We start from the raw sequence: 17,286 nt of genomic DNA, 5'->3' as shown, positions 1-17,286 counted from the left end.
TAATGTTCCTCAAACTATTCCTGAACAAAGTGTGGCTGTTCAGGGAGCATTATCCTGCTGAAAAGGGCCACTGCAATTAGCAGGTACTTTTGATATGAAGAGGTGTACTTGGTCTGCAGAAATGCCTGTCCAAGTAACATCCACATGAAAGTCAGGAGCCAAGCTTTCCCAATAGCCCAGAGCATCACAATGCCTCCACCAGGTCCTCATGCCCCCTTTTTTCCAACAGGTCAGCAACACACACACCTGGTCCTCCAGATAATGTAATAGAAATTGTGATTTTTCAGACCAGATCATCTTCTTCCAATGATTCATGGGCCGGTTCTAATGCTTATATGCCAGATCAGCAATGTTTACCTTTGTGTCCAGTGTTTATTTATGTCACCTATATATAACATTATGGCTTTTTGTTGTATATAAAACTATCACTACTCAAACAGTAGATGGCGCTGCACTTGATTGTAAAGAAAAAAGAAAGTAGAAAAGAATTTGAATACCTTAAACTCACCTTCCATTTCCTTATCAGCAGCGAGAGACTCGGGTAGGAATGACTTGTCTTATCATTTTTTATCATTTTACAGTAAATTCTGCTTGTATTCTATTCAAAGACTTTCGTTTACATTATCCTTAGCAAATGTTTTTGCAACTTTAATGGCTATTCTACATAAACTATTAATTTGAATGCGATTTTAAAGTCAAAATTTATTCAGGCTATTTATCCCAACCCTCGTCATCTGCATTGCGCCTGTCAGCTTGTCACTTGACGTTTCTAACTTTTCCTTGCGTCATAAAACTGGTTTGTTCTGTCTGGTTTCTTTCGTCTTCAGCTTCACCTGGTGTCATTAAAGGAATTTGATGGGCATGATAGCACATTTCCTGGTTTCAACTTATTCATGACATTACACTCCGGTCCAGGTTATTTGTTGTTTTGTTTTTTTAGCAGTCTCTGGCAACCCTTATGTAATTTTTTTTTATTATCCTGATTTGCTATATAACTAGAGTACACTGTAGTTGTGTGAACGTAACGTGGTCAGTCATGTTATGAATTAATTCCAACTGTAGCTATATACAAAAAAAATGGATATGCAATGTCAATTCAGAGGTAGGTTGGGTCCATGTTGGTATTAGTTATTAGCATTGTGGTATGTGTGTGTGTGTGTGAGAAGGAGGGATTGGGGTAGTAGACAAGTTGAGTGTGAAAAGTGTGTAGAGCATTGGGCTCAGCACACAGCCCTGTGGAATTCCTGTGTTTGATTATTGACCTGGATGTGTAATTTCCAGTTCTAACTATCCGGGGTCTGTCCATTCGAAAGCCCAGAACCCAGTTGCAGAAAACAGCACTTAATCATACCTGTCCTAGTTTTCCATGTGTTTGAGCGCAGTGTGTGTTGTAGTGCTGACTGCATCCTGTGTGGATCTGTTCAGTCTGTATGCAAACTGTAAAGGTTACAGATTGTCTGAAATGATAGTCTGAATGTGACTCATTACAATTCCAATGTCGAGGTATGCAGTAATAGGTGCTTAAATGCAGAACTGTTCATGCAACTTGTGGTCCTGATTTCATTTTCCCAAAGATGTTTTCCACAACTCCAGATGAGTTTGGAAAAGGTGGGTTCATTGAGCTCCCTGCCAGCCATCTTAATATCTAGTGGTTTATTGTTGGGAACCTCAAAATGGTCAAAGAATTAATTGAATTCATCATTATAGTTGATAACATTATAAAATGGTATTAGCTGAGTCCTTCCTCCTGGGATCATTATGCTCCTATATAAAGACCCATGCTAATCAAATGTTGTAACTAGTACATTTCTGTTTTTCATTGCAGATCTGAAAAAGAAGTGGTGTAAAGATGTCCTCCAGGGACTCGAATTCTAAATCTGGTGAGTTTTGACCATGTGTAATTTATAAAAAAATTTAATTATGAATAAATTCTACATAACAAGTATGAGTTTGGATTAAGTCTTGGACTTCATGCATTTCCTCTTGCTGTAATTCTAAGGCTGTGTTTGATGACTGTGGTGAAATAAAGTTTTGATGTACACTTTGACCTGACAAACCCCTTTATGGTGTTACTTTTCAGACGCATTTCCTGTTCGTCGGCCTGCTAGGATTGTTGCCCCTACTCAGACTACAATTCCATACAATCCTGGTGAGTTAGTAAAGTGTTGAGTGGGGTGGAGAAGATGCTTTAAAAGTGATGTTGCTGAGGTGCCAACAACAAATTACTGCAAACAGAAAAAAAACAGTGAATGAAAATGGTTTCATCCAGGTTTTGTTTTTTGGACTTATGTGTTTTCGGAGTTGTGCTGAGGTAGATCTGTGTATTAATGGAAAGTTAAAGTTAATAAATAGCAGGGATCCGAGTACTGACTCTTGAGGAATGACATAAGTAAGAGCTAGACAGGAAGTTTTGATCTATTTTCTTTGTGATATGAGCTGAACCAGTCTATATTGAATCCCTCAGTGGCAACTAACCAAAGAAGAAGATACTCTAAATACATCTTGACACGCATTTAATGGATTATCCTCTTGGTTTATCTACCTCAAAAAATTCTGCTTTTGCCCCTGGGTTGCACCAATTTTTATACCACAGTACGATGAGCCAATTTCGCCCCCTGTAATACCCCTACAAATCAACAATTTGAATGAATTTTGCTTCATTCACACTTAAAACCTGCTGCAGTCTTTACTGTTCAAGGTACCAACAAAAAAACTGCAACAGTCAAAGACCAAAGTAGGCATAATGTTTTGAAAGGATACTATAGCACAAGAACTGTTGGGTCTCAAAAATCAGTGGTCTCTGCTTTTCCTCCGACGTGAACATCGCTTTAAATTTACATACACTTCGAGATGTTCTCTTATTAACTCAGCACCAAAATGTTGAAAAAGCATCGTGATTTTTCACACCCAGTTAGAATTGTACACATTGTAATGTGTTAAAAGTTTGTCTAAAAGTTGTTTTTATGTGTATATAGGATTGCCACTTAAAGGAGGAGGCATGTGCAAAACTGACCCTATAGAAGTCTTCCAAGTAAAAAGTGCTCTCACCTCCAAAAAACATGTCAGTAGGTTATCTGGCAGTGTTTAATAATAAGTTTGTCATTTTGTTTTTGTTGTTCTTCACACAAAAATAACATTTTATTGACCACAACATGAATTAAAGGGCACTACGTTTTACAGACATCATTTTATTTGATTCATTTAATACCATCAATGGACACTAACGTGACTATTTACATTTGTCCTTATGTTCAGCACCCAACAGACATTCAATTATTTACTCCAGAATTAGTTAAAAAGTGCACTGAGGAGAAGAACAGCGAAGAATACAGGTAATATACCTGTTTACTGAGGTAATGTTATGGCTGATCATTATGATAGTGGTTTATCTACAATATATAGTGTTGTATATACATTTTTATCAATATAATGATTAATTCAGTTGTATTTTTGTTCAAGTCCCATTTTTTTACCTCAGGTATTAGCGGGATGTGTACCACCAATAAGTGTTTGCAGTAGTAGTTTACTAATGATAATGTATTTCAATATTTAACATTCATACAGATGTTTGATCTCTGATGTGTTTTTTTCTGTTCTTCAGGTTTCTCTGCCCTCATGCTGGTCAGTTTAAGTGCAAGTTAACCAACCTTGTGTTTGAGATGGAAGCTAAAAGTGTAGTGAAATACAGAATAGTGTCCTGGGACAAACATCTGTTGGATGTAGTAAGCCAAATGGATCCAGCAGGACCTCTGTATGATATTGACTGCCTTGAAGGTTCAATCCGTCACCTGAGCCTTCCACACTGTGAGACTCGTAAGTAAAATGAATCTGAAGTCAAATGTGTACATTAAAGTACCCAACTTAAATAGTGAGCCTTTAATGGTGTCTTTGTCAAATTTTCGTACCAAGTGAAACCAATAGCAAGGATTTTATTTTGAAATTTGGGTACGTCTTTAGAAAATAAAAAACATTTAATAAAATCTAATTTTAAAATAGAATCCCAAAACAAACTTTCAACTGAGCATGTCAGGCTCCTCCCCCAGTCCCAAGACTGTCAGCGTATTATTATTATAGTGCATAAGTGTGTGTACATGTGTGTGTCCACTGATTTGAGTCTTTGTGGCTGGCTTAAAGGTTCCAGAGTGTCCAATGCCTTGTGCCCTAAGTCTCCCTGGGACCATGTGTAGGTTACACGTTATAAAAAAAAATGGGTAAATGAATCATTTTGTTTATTGTTTATATGTTACAGATAAAAAACTGGCCGTGGCACACGTAACTGATGGTAACATGGAAATCATTCAGCCACTGAATGTAACAAACACACATGTGATCATAAACATTCCAAGTTTCTCCCTCTTTGGTCTCATAAAATCACTGGTATTTAAAACGTATCCCATCTTAGCTCAAGTTCTACTATTCCATGATAAAATGGTGAATAAACTACACATCCATCTGATGCCAGAGAACGTCCCAGTTGAAGAGGTAATCGGCAACAATGTCTTCAGATTAATTTGGTTTTTATACTATTGATTTTAAAGTTGGGAACTGCACAATTTTTTGCCCTCGAAGGTTCAGAAAAGACACGAGAGCAACACATATATTACAACAACCTCCAAATGTCAGCTGAAACCTGGTGAAATCTACAGACCTTGCTGTAAAACTCCTGACTCCTGTAATAACATTGAATGCCAACCAGAGGTGAAGTAAATTGCTCATATTTTTATACAAAAGGTTGAACAACTTTTCAAAGACACATGGTTGACTGGAATGTTCTTTCTATCTACTGTTTTTATAGGAAGAGACGTTTGAACTTGATTACGGCCCCAACTTTCATCCTACATTTGAGATACTCTTTGATACTGAGATTAATAAAGTGACATTGAGCCTTTTGGATGTAGAGGCAAAGGAGGTGTGGAAACCTCGTGCAGTCAAACTTAGAAGTAAGCAAATGTTAACATGTTGGTAGAAATCATTAGGAGCAGCTTGTATCAGTAGATTGGCAGGGCTTAATCTAAGGGCTAAGGGTTTATTCCCCCAGAAGGGAACTCCAGTTGTGGAGTGATTACAGAGAATAAAGCATCCCTGCTGGTTAATGAATGATGAATGCATGATTAGGGCTATTTCCAGGAACTGTAGCTGTATTTACATTTGCCGCATTTGGCAGACGCCCTTATCCAGAGCGACTTACAACTGAGCAGGGGAGGGTTTTAGGGCTTTTGCTTAAGGGCCCAGCAGTGGCAACTTGGTGGTGGTGGGATTTGAACCTGTGATCTTCTGATTGAAAGCCCAATGCCTTAACCACTGAGCTACCACCTCCTGTGGCTGTATGTTATTGATATAATCACAGACTCGCAAATTTTGTTTTGTCTCTTGTCACATCAGGTACAGAGAGAGCCTCAGCCAGAATAGACACAACAGGTAAGGCTGTCTGAAAAAAAAACATACCTATTTTGTTTCACTGGGAACCCGTTTAAACATAAAAATATTTCTATGAACATATTGTCAGGTAATGAGGCAGGAGTTATTCAAATTCATACATTCTATTACATAAAACTCAAACATTCAAGCAAAACCTAGGCAGCTCGAAGTTCTGGTGCAAAAAAAAGCTTACAGTTCGATTAAAGTTTAAGGAGAGCAGCAAAACTCTACACTTTATGCGAATCTTCAGCTTTATTCTAATTTTATTATTCCAAGAAGATAGAAAAACGTCCTCAGCAGGACAACGAGGCAGAGCGAAGTCCTCAGCATGGCACATTCACTAAGCAACATCTTACAATGGTGGGAGATGATTGTATTAAGGTTGGCTGGTCTTTTCACAAAAAACTCTCTGAATGTCTACATGGTGTTAAGCCACTCCCCTTCTGTGTTGCTATTAAAACCTATAGTTCCTTACAACAAAGGATCCATGGACTGCAAAATATATCTGCTTCATCCATCATTTGGGTTTCTTGTTCTGTTTCCAAGATCAGACGTTTTAATTGTACAAAATTCAAACAATCAAAGAAACAAAGTGAACAGAAAGCTGAGCAAAATAAACCCAAATAACAACATGGGAAGACAAAACAACAGCCACAGGGTTCAATGAAGGGTTTGACGTGGTAATTGTAGAGAATGAGAACACGTCTGGAAGGTCATTTGATGTCACATTGCTGTGAACAATGAATAGAATGGTTTATGTTTTATGTAATGATTTGAGTATCTTCTATATTTTAGATGTGGAGAGTTTTGTGGATAAACACAGAGAGCAGCTCATTCAGAGAGTTTCTTCAGTAATGGAGATAGCAGACGGTCTAAAAAGCCGGAACATGATAAGTGATGAGATGTACAATAACATCCGTGTAGAACCATCATCCTATAAGCAAATGAGACTCCTTTATAATGCGCTCCACTCAGGAGGAAGAGCTGTGAAAGCTGAATTCTACAAAATCCTCAAAGAGAAACATCCTCACTTAGTGGTTGATCTGGAGTCTGGATCAAGCCGGGTTTAGTGGACCATGCACATCTTCATAAAGACCGCATTGGTTTAGACAGAATTTTACACTTTGTCTAGTCTTTGGCGCATTATTGGATTTTGTGTTGGTGGTTTGAGGAGTTTCCTGTTTTTAAGATTTTGTTCCACAAAGTGTGAAATGTTGATGTTTTTAACACTTATTCATTGTCTTCCTTTATTTAAATATATAAATATGTAACACTGACAATGACAACTGCTTTGTCTTTATTATACGGTAAATTGAATATTCTGATTCATTAAATATAAGATACGGCTTGTGAAATATTGCGAGCTTATGGCTGTGTGTGTGTAAAACGCCATTTTTGTTGATTTAGGAAATGTTTCACAAATCATCTTTAAATCATGATTTTGATCAGAAACAGTTTGTGTTAAATATTCACAATTCTTTCACAATAAAACATCAGGTATACTGTGAGTATCAACGGATCGAGTTTCCTCAGGTGTTTAGGAAACTACATATCACTGTATAGACCTGAGCGCCTGAAATGCCCATCCAGTTCTTCGAGAAGGTGTTTGGCTTGGAGAAGTGTTTGGCTCTACAAGATGCAGCTTTGCTTTGCATGTTGTTTAATGACTGATAGATTTCTCTCATCTTCCTAATCCTGGTACTCGCTGCAGTGATTTCTTCATGTGCTTCTCTGCTAATATGCTTTCACATTCATCCCAAAGGTCTTCAGGAGGGTTGGAGCTCTATTGCAGGATATCCTCCACTCCAACCCATGTTAAGAAGCATATCCATGGAGCTTTGTGCACTTTATGCTGGAACAGGTTTGGGTCTCCAAGTTAGTAGTCTCCTAGGAAATATTGAATGCTACCTTATCCAAAGACGTCCAATACAACTGTTTCCCACACACACACACACACATCACCGCACCACAATGAAGTTCGCCTCGTGCTTGTTTGCGCACCAGTTTCATGCTCATTAGAACATGAACGCATACGGTACACTCACTGTCCTTTCATTTTGTCGTCTGATGGGTTTTGTTGTTGCTCTATGATTTTTACTTTATTTTACGTTCAGGTTATGGTTTTTGGTACTTTGAGCATTGTTAAGTGTTTGGTTTTAATCTGTTGGTTTCATGTGTTTTCCCACCTTTCATCCGCTCTCCTCGTTAGTACATTAAACAACAAAAAATCATGTCCCTCATTGATAACGCCGCCTCCAACCCATTTCTTTGGCCAACTGGTTTGTGCTGATAAAAAATTCAGGAAACAAATCTATATACATGTTGTTTTTGTAGAATTTCTCTTGTCTGTGGAATGAAAAAAAAGTAAATTAGCTGCAGTTCAAAAAATATATGTAAAAAAGAAAACGAATGGAGTTCGACTTACTGATTACACAGTCTGTTCCGGAGGAAACGCACCAGACCACGTAAATCATCTGGGAGGTTTTTTTCACGATCATGTAAATCTGCAATCTGTAAATGTAAAATATATGTTTAATTATCTTATAAGGTGCACAAACTTTTGGCCATGGGTTAATAAAAAAATAAAAAAATTAATTAAAAACCTTAGATTTCCATTCATTAAACTTTTCATATTTTCTCAGAGCTTCTCGAAGCTTGCGAGATGTATTTTTCCATTTCTGCACTGCTTTAATTTCCCCGACGTTCCTGATAAAACTGTATCTCCTGGATGGAAACAAACATAAAATATCACTGCAGGGTTACAGTCTCTCAAGTGTTTCTACAAAATCAGTTAGTTGATTTCTTACATTTGTTTGTTCACCTGACCTTCAACTAGAATTGTGTTACTCTGAGGTGTAGATTGGGAGCAAACTGGTTTATGACTTTAGTCTTATGTTTGGTCATTTTTAACACAAATTCTACCCTTTTAAAAAGAGAGGAATGAAAGTGCTGATGACTGAATCCTACATTGTTTTAGAAATCCTACCTCTCGTCGTCCCAGAAATACGGATGCTCTAAAGCCTCCTTGGCCGACATCCTCTCTTCTGGTTTAGGTGCCAGCATTTTCTCAATCAGATCTTTGGCTTCCACATCAGTCTGTTCATCTAGGTGGTATTTTCCATCGTGAATATTTATATCTACTTCAGACTGTTTGCCAAAAGGATGATCACCACCAGAGAGGATGTAATACACCAGCATTCCAGCCACCTGCAACCACAAGCAGCTTTTAGAATTCAGTACTTGTGGTGGTTTAACCAGTGTTGGGTTTTTGCAGTTCAATAATGAAACCTGTGAATCGTTTTTAATGACTTTTTTCTGTTTTCTTACTTTCCACTGATTGAAACTTTTATTTAGGAGACAAACCTGAATGTCAGTGCTCAGCTTGTACCCACACGGTCCATCTACATTCCCATTCAGGATCTCTGTCGCCTCCCAGCCTCGGGTCCCAGCTCTTGTGGTGTGCGCTGTACTTGCATCTTGGCTTATTTTGCGACTTAGACCAAAGTCAGCCAATTTCACATTTCCATCAACATCTATTTAAAGGATTCATAATTATTTTTCTGGAATTATACATTGTGTTTACTGTGATCATGAGCTGAGCAGTTAGTGAGAAGTTTGCTAAATAAATAGGTAAAAAAAGAAATAAATACCAATTAAAATATTGGTGGGTTTTATATCTCGGTGGATGATACCAGCATCGTGGAGGACTTTCAATCCGAAAAGCACTTCCTTTGTTACTTTCTTCAAAGCATCCTGGTCCATTTCTTTAGTTTTCTTGTATTTTTCAAAATTATACTCACAGAGTTGGAGACACAGGTAAACAAAATTCTTGTCTTCTGTGAAATATTTATATTCAATGATGTTCTTGTGCTCCAGCTTTGAATCTTGCAGGACAGTCATCTCATCCTTCATTCGTTTATAGTTATTCTTTATCATGCGTTTAACAGCAACCTCGATACCATCATGCCTCATTCCAATATATACACGGGTTCCGTCGGCTCCACTTCCTATCTCGTATTTATTCTCTACACACGTGAAAAATATCCCGTTTTCTAGGCTCATCAGATCAGGATCTTTAAGGAGGGCCTCGAATTTGCTTCTGTATTTCTTGCTGTTTTTCTTCCACCATTCATTAAGCATTTGGCGGGTTTTACTGGACACTTTAGATGATCCTGTGCTTTCTGAGGAATAATAAAAGAAATCTAGAATACAGTCTCACTGAACCAAAACTTCATTAAACATTTCATCAAACAAATCATCTTTAAATCATGATTTTGATCAGAAACAGTTTGTGTTAAATATTCACAATTCTTTCACAATAAAACATCAGGTATACTGTGAGTATCAACGGATCGAGTTTCCTCAGATGTTTAGGTGTATGAAAGGAAACTACATATCACTGTATAGACCTGAGCTCCTGAAATGGCCATCCAGTTCTTCGAGAAGATGTGGTTCATGTTGCATGAGGGCTCTACAAGATGCAGCTTTGCTTTGCTTGTTGTTTAATGACTGATCGATTTCTCTAATCTTCCTAATCCTGGTACTCGCTGCAGTGATTTCTTCATGTGCTTCTCTGCTAATATGCTTTCCTTCTAACAGATAATCAGCCACAGGTATCATGGAGCAAACCTTGTGGATAAGCTCTTCCCTCATGGCATCATTAAAGCCAGCACCTGTGGTAAAGTTATTACATTTTAATGACGTTACAAGTTGGGAGAAGAACCGCTACAGTGTACATATGTAACATAAAATTAAACCAGGATTATACTAAAATATTAATATCATATTTCATAAATACATTTTGGCTGAATTTTGGTTTGTAAGTGGAAAATCACTAATGGTATAATGATACTGGGAAATACAGAGCTTGTCAAAAGTTTGGAAACACCTTTCAGGGGTTTTGAGACACATGCACATTCCTTTTGTTTTTATGCAACAAACTCAGTAAAATCAGTAAAAGTAAAAGAATCCTGAACCAACGTGGCTTCCATTCCATACTTTAACACCATGTAATTCCATCTGGACTGCGGCTCATTGGAAGCGACTTCACCGTACAATAAGACGATGAGCGGAAGCGTACGTCCGAGTTCTGTAAGTGTTGTTTAGAGAGAAAACAGTCGTCTGAAGTGATTTCTATCATTAAATGACCTGCCTAGTCACAGCACCTAAATCCTATTCAACTGCTCTGGGATGAACTGCATCACAAAAAAGTGCAACTAGTGAAGAATATCAGCTAAATGTTTGGAGAAACGAACTGTTCAGATGCTGAAAGTGTGTAAAGCTGGAAAAAAAAAATTTTTTTTGATGAAAATAAAGAGTAATATATCGATATTTATAGATTTGTTTGGTCAAACTATAATGATAAACAAAATATAAAAAATGATATGATAAACTCCTCAGTATACACACTATATAAGAATGTGAACTTTGACTGCACTCCAGGTCTCCTCACCTCACCTTCATCAGTACCTGACTTTACTAACACCCTTGTGGCCAAATGGACACAAATCTCCAGAAACACAAAATCTAGTGGAACATCTTCCCAAAAGAGTGAAGGTTATTACAACAGCAAATCGTGGCTTATAACAGCCTTACCTTCCTCTGTGCCTGAAAGACTAGACATATGAACAAGACCGGATACTGATGTCAGGTAATGCAAGTATATTTAGATATATAATCCATAAATATGCGCAAAATGCATTTATTAATCTTCAAGAAACCAGCAGGGGGCGTTTCTGTGTGTAATGTGTCACCTAACATTTGAAATGTTAGACGTGTGTCACTGTTAGGATACATGAACCTTCAGTGTCAATTCTACAGAGCATATTAAAAGTGTTTGTTTGTTAAATTTGTTAATTAAACTAAACAAATGACTTACATGGAAGGAAGATGTTCGGTGATGTCCACACCTTCTTGCCTTTTTCATTCAAAAGAGTTACTTTCACTTCAGTGTCATTGTTATTTAAGATCACATCAAATGAAGGGTGAAAGTTGGAGTCATAGTTACGATGAAACTTCACAATCTAAAACACCAAGTGATTAAGAGATTATTCCAGACTTCACAGATCAATCATACTTGGCCAAAATGTTCCTGATGAGTTCTTTGTATAAAGGAATACGCGGCACAATACCTCTGGATTGGGTTTGTATTTACGGTCAGTAGATTCACAGGATAATCTGTAGTTTATACCATTTACCATCTCACAATTGGAGACTGTCTCAATGTATGTGTAGCTTTCATGTTCTTTCTGCACCTGGAAAAGGGCAAGAAAAAGCCAAAATCTAAAATTCTGATCTTAAACTGGAAAACTAAAACAAATCTTTATACATGCTGTATTTATATATATTTATAATAAAAGTGATAAAAGTGCACATTACATCTCTAACTGGTATATTTGCTGGTAGCAGGTGGATGTGCAGTTTACTCTTCTGCTCTGTGTGTTTTTTATAGAACAGAAGAACTTGCGCTCGGTTTGAGTTTGTTACAGTCAGAGGCTTCATGATCTCCGTATTATCACCAGTCACATGTGCAACAGTCAGTTTATCCCTGTGTTTACCTGTAACATATAAACCACAGGAAAGTATTAAACAAACAATAAGAGTAAATTACAAATAAAAATATTAAAAATCATCATGATAAACTCCTCAGTAGAGACACGATATGGACTCCAGTGGATTCCAGTTAAATGTGGTTCTTCCTCAAACCATTACATTTATATTTATGGCATTTGGCAGACACCATCATCCAGAGAGACTTACAATTATATTATTTATACAACTAAGCAATTGAAGGCTAAGGGCCTTGTTCCAGGGGCCCAACAGTGGCAGATTGTCTGTGCTGAAATCTGATGTGGATGATCATCTTTCTTTTATTATATTGTTTCTATTTTTAATATATGATCCTTAATTTGTGAATAACAGTTAAAAATCAACCTACCGATCTCACAGTGTGGGAGATGCAGACGACGGATAGAATCTTCAGGACACTCAATATTATACAAAAGTCCTGCAGGCTCCATTTTGGGTAAATTCTTGAAGAGTTTATCATCCCAGTTCACTGTTCTGTACAGGACCTCACCTTTATCTTTCATCTCAAACACAATGCTGGTCAAATTGCACTTAAACTGACCAGCATGAGGGCAGAAAAACCTGAAGTGTAAAAAAAATTTGACAATCATGTACACAATGTATTTATATAAATATGCTACAATAAAGTTGTTTGTGGTCCAATGAGGTCCAGTGCAATAATAAAGAATGAAGGAAATCAACAATGAAATAAGTCATATGCTCTGCTCAAGTCTTTTTGATGTAGAAAGGTGATTCTCCCTCACTTGCTTCTACTCTGTTTTTCACTTCACATTAATTATACAGACTTTAATCTTAACTTTTAGTGTCTTTATTTTAACTTCATATGTGTAACCACAAAGTGTGTTAGTGATGACTGTAAGCAGACATTTTCTACTTACATGGCTTTTAAAGCAGTGTTGTGCTAGTTATTAAGAAATAGTAACTAGTTACAGTTACTTTGTAGATTATTTACACCAAAAAGTAATGCGTTACTGGTAAATTTTTAGTTACTTTTTTAAAGAACCTTCTTTAATGTTCTCATTAATGCCCTTTTATGCGTTATGGTCTACAAACACAAAACTGACTTAAACACAATCATTTTTAAACACTTTTATTAAAGTCAGAGCAGCACAAACTGAATATATCACAAGGATTTCTGAAATAAATAACAAAACAAGCTGAATAATATATTCACAATCACAAACTAAAGTGGCTTCTGCATCATAAAAGCTGTTGTGTTGAGCTCTTAAACATGTTCCTTTCACAGCTGAAAACTATCAACAACGTAGAACAGAACACAAACATTTTGAAATAAATTTTGAATTATTCAGAATCAATTTGGAGAAACTCAGCACCAAAAAACTGCTATTATACAACCATAAATGATACGCATTAAAAAAAAAAACATAAAAAATGCTGTTTAAAAATGAAATCTTTGAGCAATTTTCAAACTTACCACAAAATAAGAGTTGCAGGTCACACAATTATGTAAATTAAGCTGTGTGTATTCAAAGTGCAAAATCTGCTGTTGTATATCTCCATAAAAACAGCATTTTCTCCTAGCAATACAACGTAATGCATTTCATAATGCATAAAATTAGTGTTCTAAAATATAACAGAAATGTCACTGTGGCTACTAAACTAACCATTATTTTTAACAAACACATATTTTTCATAACAAATGTGTGCTTATTTGAAACATCAAAAGGTCCATATGTCCAGAAAACATAGAGCATGTTCGATTGCTAGCATAAGTGACATTTACAGAGAAGCTATTTTTCAGTCTTCCTCCACCACTGCGTGTGAAGACGCTTCCCAGAGCCCAAATGATGCAACACATAAAGCCTGTGAATTACCACAGAGTTTGGAATCCTTTTTCAGGACTGTGTGTTTATTCTACCTAAAATTGCAGGGGCAGCTCCTGCTTTCAGCTTCAACAATACAGACAAGTGTTCAAGAGATGCAGAATGTACACGAGTTGGGACAGGATTACACTTAAAGGAAACTACATTCACTTTTGAAAAATGAAATATGTCTAACAGATGATATTGTTAGGAAAGTCTGTGAATGTGTAAAGAATTCAGATCTTTTCTCTTTCTGTCATCAAGGACCATTGAGAACAACATATTCAAGGGCTCAACCATAAAAAAACAATACATAGAGGCATTATATATATATAAATTTATACAGCATGTATAAAGATTTTTGTTTTCCAGCTTAAGGAAGAACATGAAAGCTACACATACATTGAGACAGTCTCCAATTGTGAGATGCTAAATGGTATAAACTACAGATTATCCTTTGAATCTACTGACCCTGATTGCAAACCCAAACCAGAGGTATTGTGCCGCTTATTCCTTTATACAAAGAACTCATCATGAAGTACTTAATGAGCTAGAACCACATTTAACTGAAGTCCACTGGAGTCCATATCGTGTCTCTACTGAGGAGTTTATCTTCATGATTTTTAATATTTTTATTTGTAATTTACTCTCATTGTTTAATACTTTCCTGTGGTTTATATGTTACAGGTAAACACAGGGATAAACTGACTGTTGCACATGTGACTTGTGATAATACGGAGATCATGAAGCCTCTGACTGTAACAAACTCAAACCGAGCGCAAGTTCTTCTGTTCTATAAAAAACACACAGAGCAGAAGAGTAAACTGCACATCCACCTGCTACCAGCAAATATACCAGTTAGAGATGTAATGTGCACTTTTATCACTTTTATTATAAATATATATAAATACAGCATGTATAAAAGATTTGTTTTGTTTTCCAGTTTAAGATCAGAATTTTAGATTTTGGCTTTTTCTTGCCCTTTTCCAGGTGCAGAAAGAACATGAAAGCTACACATACATTGAGACAGTCTCCAATTGTGAGATGGTAAATGGTATAAACTACAGATTATCCTGTGAATCTACTGACCGTAAATACAAACCCAATCCAGAGGTATTGTGCCGCGTATTCCTTTATACAAAGAACTCATCAGGAACATTTTGGCCAAGTATGATTGATCTGTGAAGTCTGGAATAATCTCTTAATCACTTGGTGTTTTAGATTGTGAAGTTTCATCGTAACTATGACTCCAACTTTCACCCTTCATTTGATGTGATCTTATATAACAATGACACTGAAGTGAAAGTAACTCTTTTGAATGAAGAAGGCGAGAAGGTTGTAACGGGTAAAATATGTCGTGGGGTATTTAGGGAACAGTCTGCAGCTGGATTTTTCGTGAGATTATTTTTTTATTATTTCTGTTGCTAATTTAAGTTCTCTTCTGATTAGCAAGTAACGCTGTTGCGAGGAGAATAAAGCACGAGATGTGGAAGGTGACCTGTGTGTTTTTGGCTGATTTCTGCTGTAACTTGTGTTAGGCGAGCTATCCCATGAGGAGCTGAATTTTACAAAATCCTCAGCAAGAAACAGCCGTTTATAGTGGATGATGTGGAGTCTGGATTAAGCCGGGTTTAGTGCACCATGCACACCTCTGCTAAGTCACACTATATTGTATTACACTGAATATTACATCTGACATTATACTGATCTGCTTGAACCTCTTTTGGTTGGATGTAAAACTGCGGTTTACATCTAAAGGGATTGTTTTGTCGCCATTGTTGAAGATGAGGGTTTTAGGAATTTTGTGAAAATACTTGACCCACGTTACAGAATTCCAAGTAGGAAACAAATGATGGGGTAGAAAATACCAACACTGTATAAAGAGTGCCACTCAAGTGTGAAAAAGGCTATAGATACTGCAAATAGTGTTGTACTTACAACAGACATGTGGACATCAAGGGCCACAGAGGCTTACTTAACCGTTTCATGCCATATTATTGACGAGAACTGGCAAATGCAAGAAACCTGTAGTTTTGAAGGACAACACAGTGCTGAAAACATTTGTTGAGAATTGAAAAGAGTCACTGAGGAATGGGGCATAACAGACAAAGTTCAGGCTGTAATCACAGATAATGCTGCAAACTTTGTTGCGGCTGTGCGCAAAGCAGGTTGGGCACATTATCCATGTTTTGCACACACCCTAAATCTGGTGGTGAAAGACTCCATGAAGGCGCTCGCAGATCTTCTTCACGTGCAGCAGAAATGCAGTGCTATTGTATCTTTCATCACAGCACAAGAGCAGCAGAGAAGCTCAAGGAAATTCAGAACCAACTCATTCTCATTAAATAATAATCTTCTTTTCACTGGGTGTTGAATCCAAACCACACATCACCAGAGCATTTTGAAAGGACCGTTGCCAGGCTCTGACACTTTCTGGTTGGTCATTGAACTGTATTAAATCGGTGTTTATCTTGTCGAAGACGTCTGCCGTCTGCGCTGGTTATTGTCTGGCACGTCGTCAGAAGGATGACATCTGCCCGGTGCAGATTGTGATGGTTGAGCAGAATCTCTCTTCAATGGCGTGTGATGGAATTCAGCATCGTAACGGGTTTCTCTGAAAGGAGCGTTTGCTGCTGAATCTGTGGCTGCATGCAGATTCATCTCTTCAACATGTTCTTTGCAAAGCATCTCCAGGAGCTGTTTCGAGTTGAGGCTCGTGTTCAGTATGGACGCTGGAGTCGACAGCTGCATTCTAGAGCCTCTGCCTGGGAAACGGCAGACGCTGATTCTCTTTCCGACACCAGTTTTGCCTACAATTTGGTTTTCTCCACCTTTATTTTTTCCTCCTCGTCTGCAAACGTCAAACGTGCCTTAGCTGCTTCAGCTTTTGCTCTGGCCATAGCAGCTGCAGGACTTGTAGTGGAGCTGCACAATCGGCAACACGGCGGCGAGGATCTCGTTTTCGGTGAAGGTGGAGACTCCATCGCACACGCAATACCGTTTTCAACTTACATGAATCTTCTCACTGCTGCTGTACACTTTTCTTGCAGACATGTTTTGGTTTTTACTGTACCGTCCTCAGCAACGATCCTGTCAGACAGATAAACTCTCTTCCCACACACAACTCTGAAGATAGAAATTCCCTTTGCCCACAGGATTAATGGTCTTGGGTATGAAGTGAAACTACAAATGAACAAACATGATATTAATAATGTCGAGGAAATATATATATGTATATATATTCTTATGTAAATACAGAGCTATGACGCTAAGCGGAATGTGGCTAACACGTTAGCATGAAAATCATTAGCAATTAATTTCAACCGTTACAGTTTACATTTATATGCAGGTACAACACACATTAATGCAAATACTTACAAGTGATATTGTTACAAGCTCAGAGATTAAAGAGATACAGGACAATTAAAAAGAGCCATCGTGCCGCAATCATTACTTC

General features: G+C 37.3%; 2 protein-coding genes across 4 annotated transcripts; one reads left to right on the top strand and one right to left on the bottom strand.

Moving 5' to 3' along the window:
• The first annotated feature begins 479 nt into the window (after positions 1–479).
• LOC124379247 (NACHT, LRR and PYD domains-containing protein 1b allele 2-like) lies at positions 480–7,859 on the top strand. Of its 3 annotated transcripts, XM_046839484.1 has the most exons (12): positions 1,090–1,102; positions 1,575–1,608; positions 1,826–1,880; positions 2,081–2,149; positions 2,976–3,061; positions 3,256–3,332; positions 3,602–3,813; positions 4,250–4,482; positions 4,570–4,698; positions 4,796–4,940; positions 5,383–5,418; positions 6,214–7,859. In XM_046839484.1, exons 3-12 carry the CDS (start codon positions 1,850–1,852, stop codon positions 6,486–6,488), a joined length of 1,293 nt encoding a protein of 430 aa, XP_046695440.1. In that variant the 5' UTR covers positions 1,090–1,102; positions 1,575–1,608; positions 1,826–1,849; the 3' UTR covers positions 6,489–7,859. The 3 variants fall into 3 exon arrangements, with proteins under 3 accessions (XP_046695441.1, XP_046695439.1, XP_046695440.1); XM_046839485.1 differs by lacking the exons at positions 1,090–1,102; positions 1,575–1,608 and adding an exon at positions 480–541; XM_046839483.1 differs by lacking the exon at positions 1,575–1,608 and having other exon boundaries at positions 579–1,102.
• A 541-nt stretch (positions 7,860–8,400) lies between these two features.
• Positions 8,401–9,558, bottom strand: LOC124379492 (serine/threonine-protein kinase/endoribonuclease IRE1-like). The gene is made up of 3 exons (XM_046839859.1): positions 9,069–9,558; positions 8,782–8,951; positions 8,401–8,625 (listed from the first exon to the last, which is right to left on the bottom strand). Exons 1-3 carry the CDS (start codon positions 9,556–9,558, stop codon positions 8,401–8,403), a joined length of 885 nt encoding a protein of 294 aa, XP_046695815.1.
• Positions 9,559–17,286: the final 7,728 nt, after the last annotated feature.

This window comes from Silurus meridionalis, chromosome 25 (genome assembly GCF_014805685.1).
Source record: "Silurus meridionalis isolate SWU-2019-XX chromosome 25, ASM1480568v1, whole genome shotgun sequence".
In the NCBI taxonomy this organism is placed as follows: Eukaryota; Metazoa; Chordata; class Actinopteri; order Siluriformes; family Siluridae; genus Silurus; species Silurus meridionalis.
This window is presented reverse-complemented; position numbering and strand designations above follow the sequence as displayed.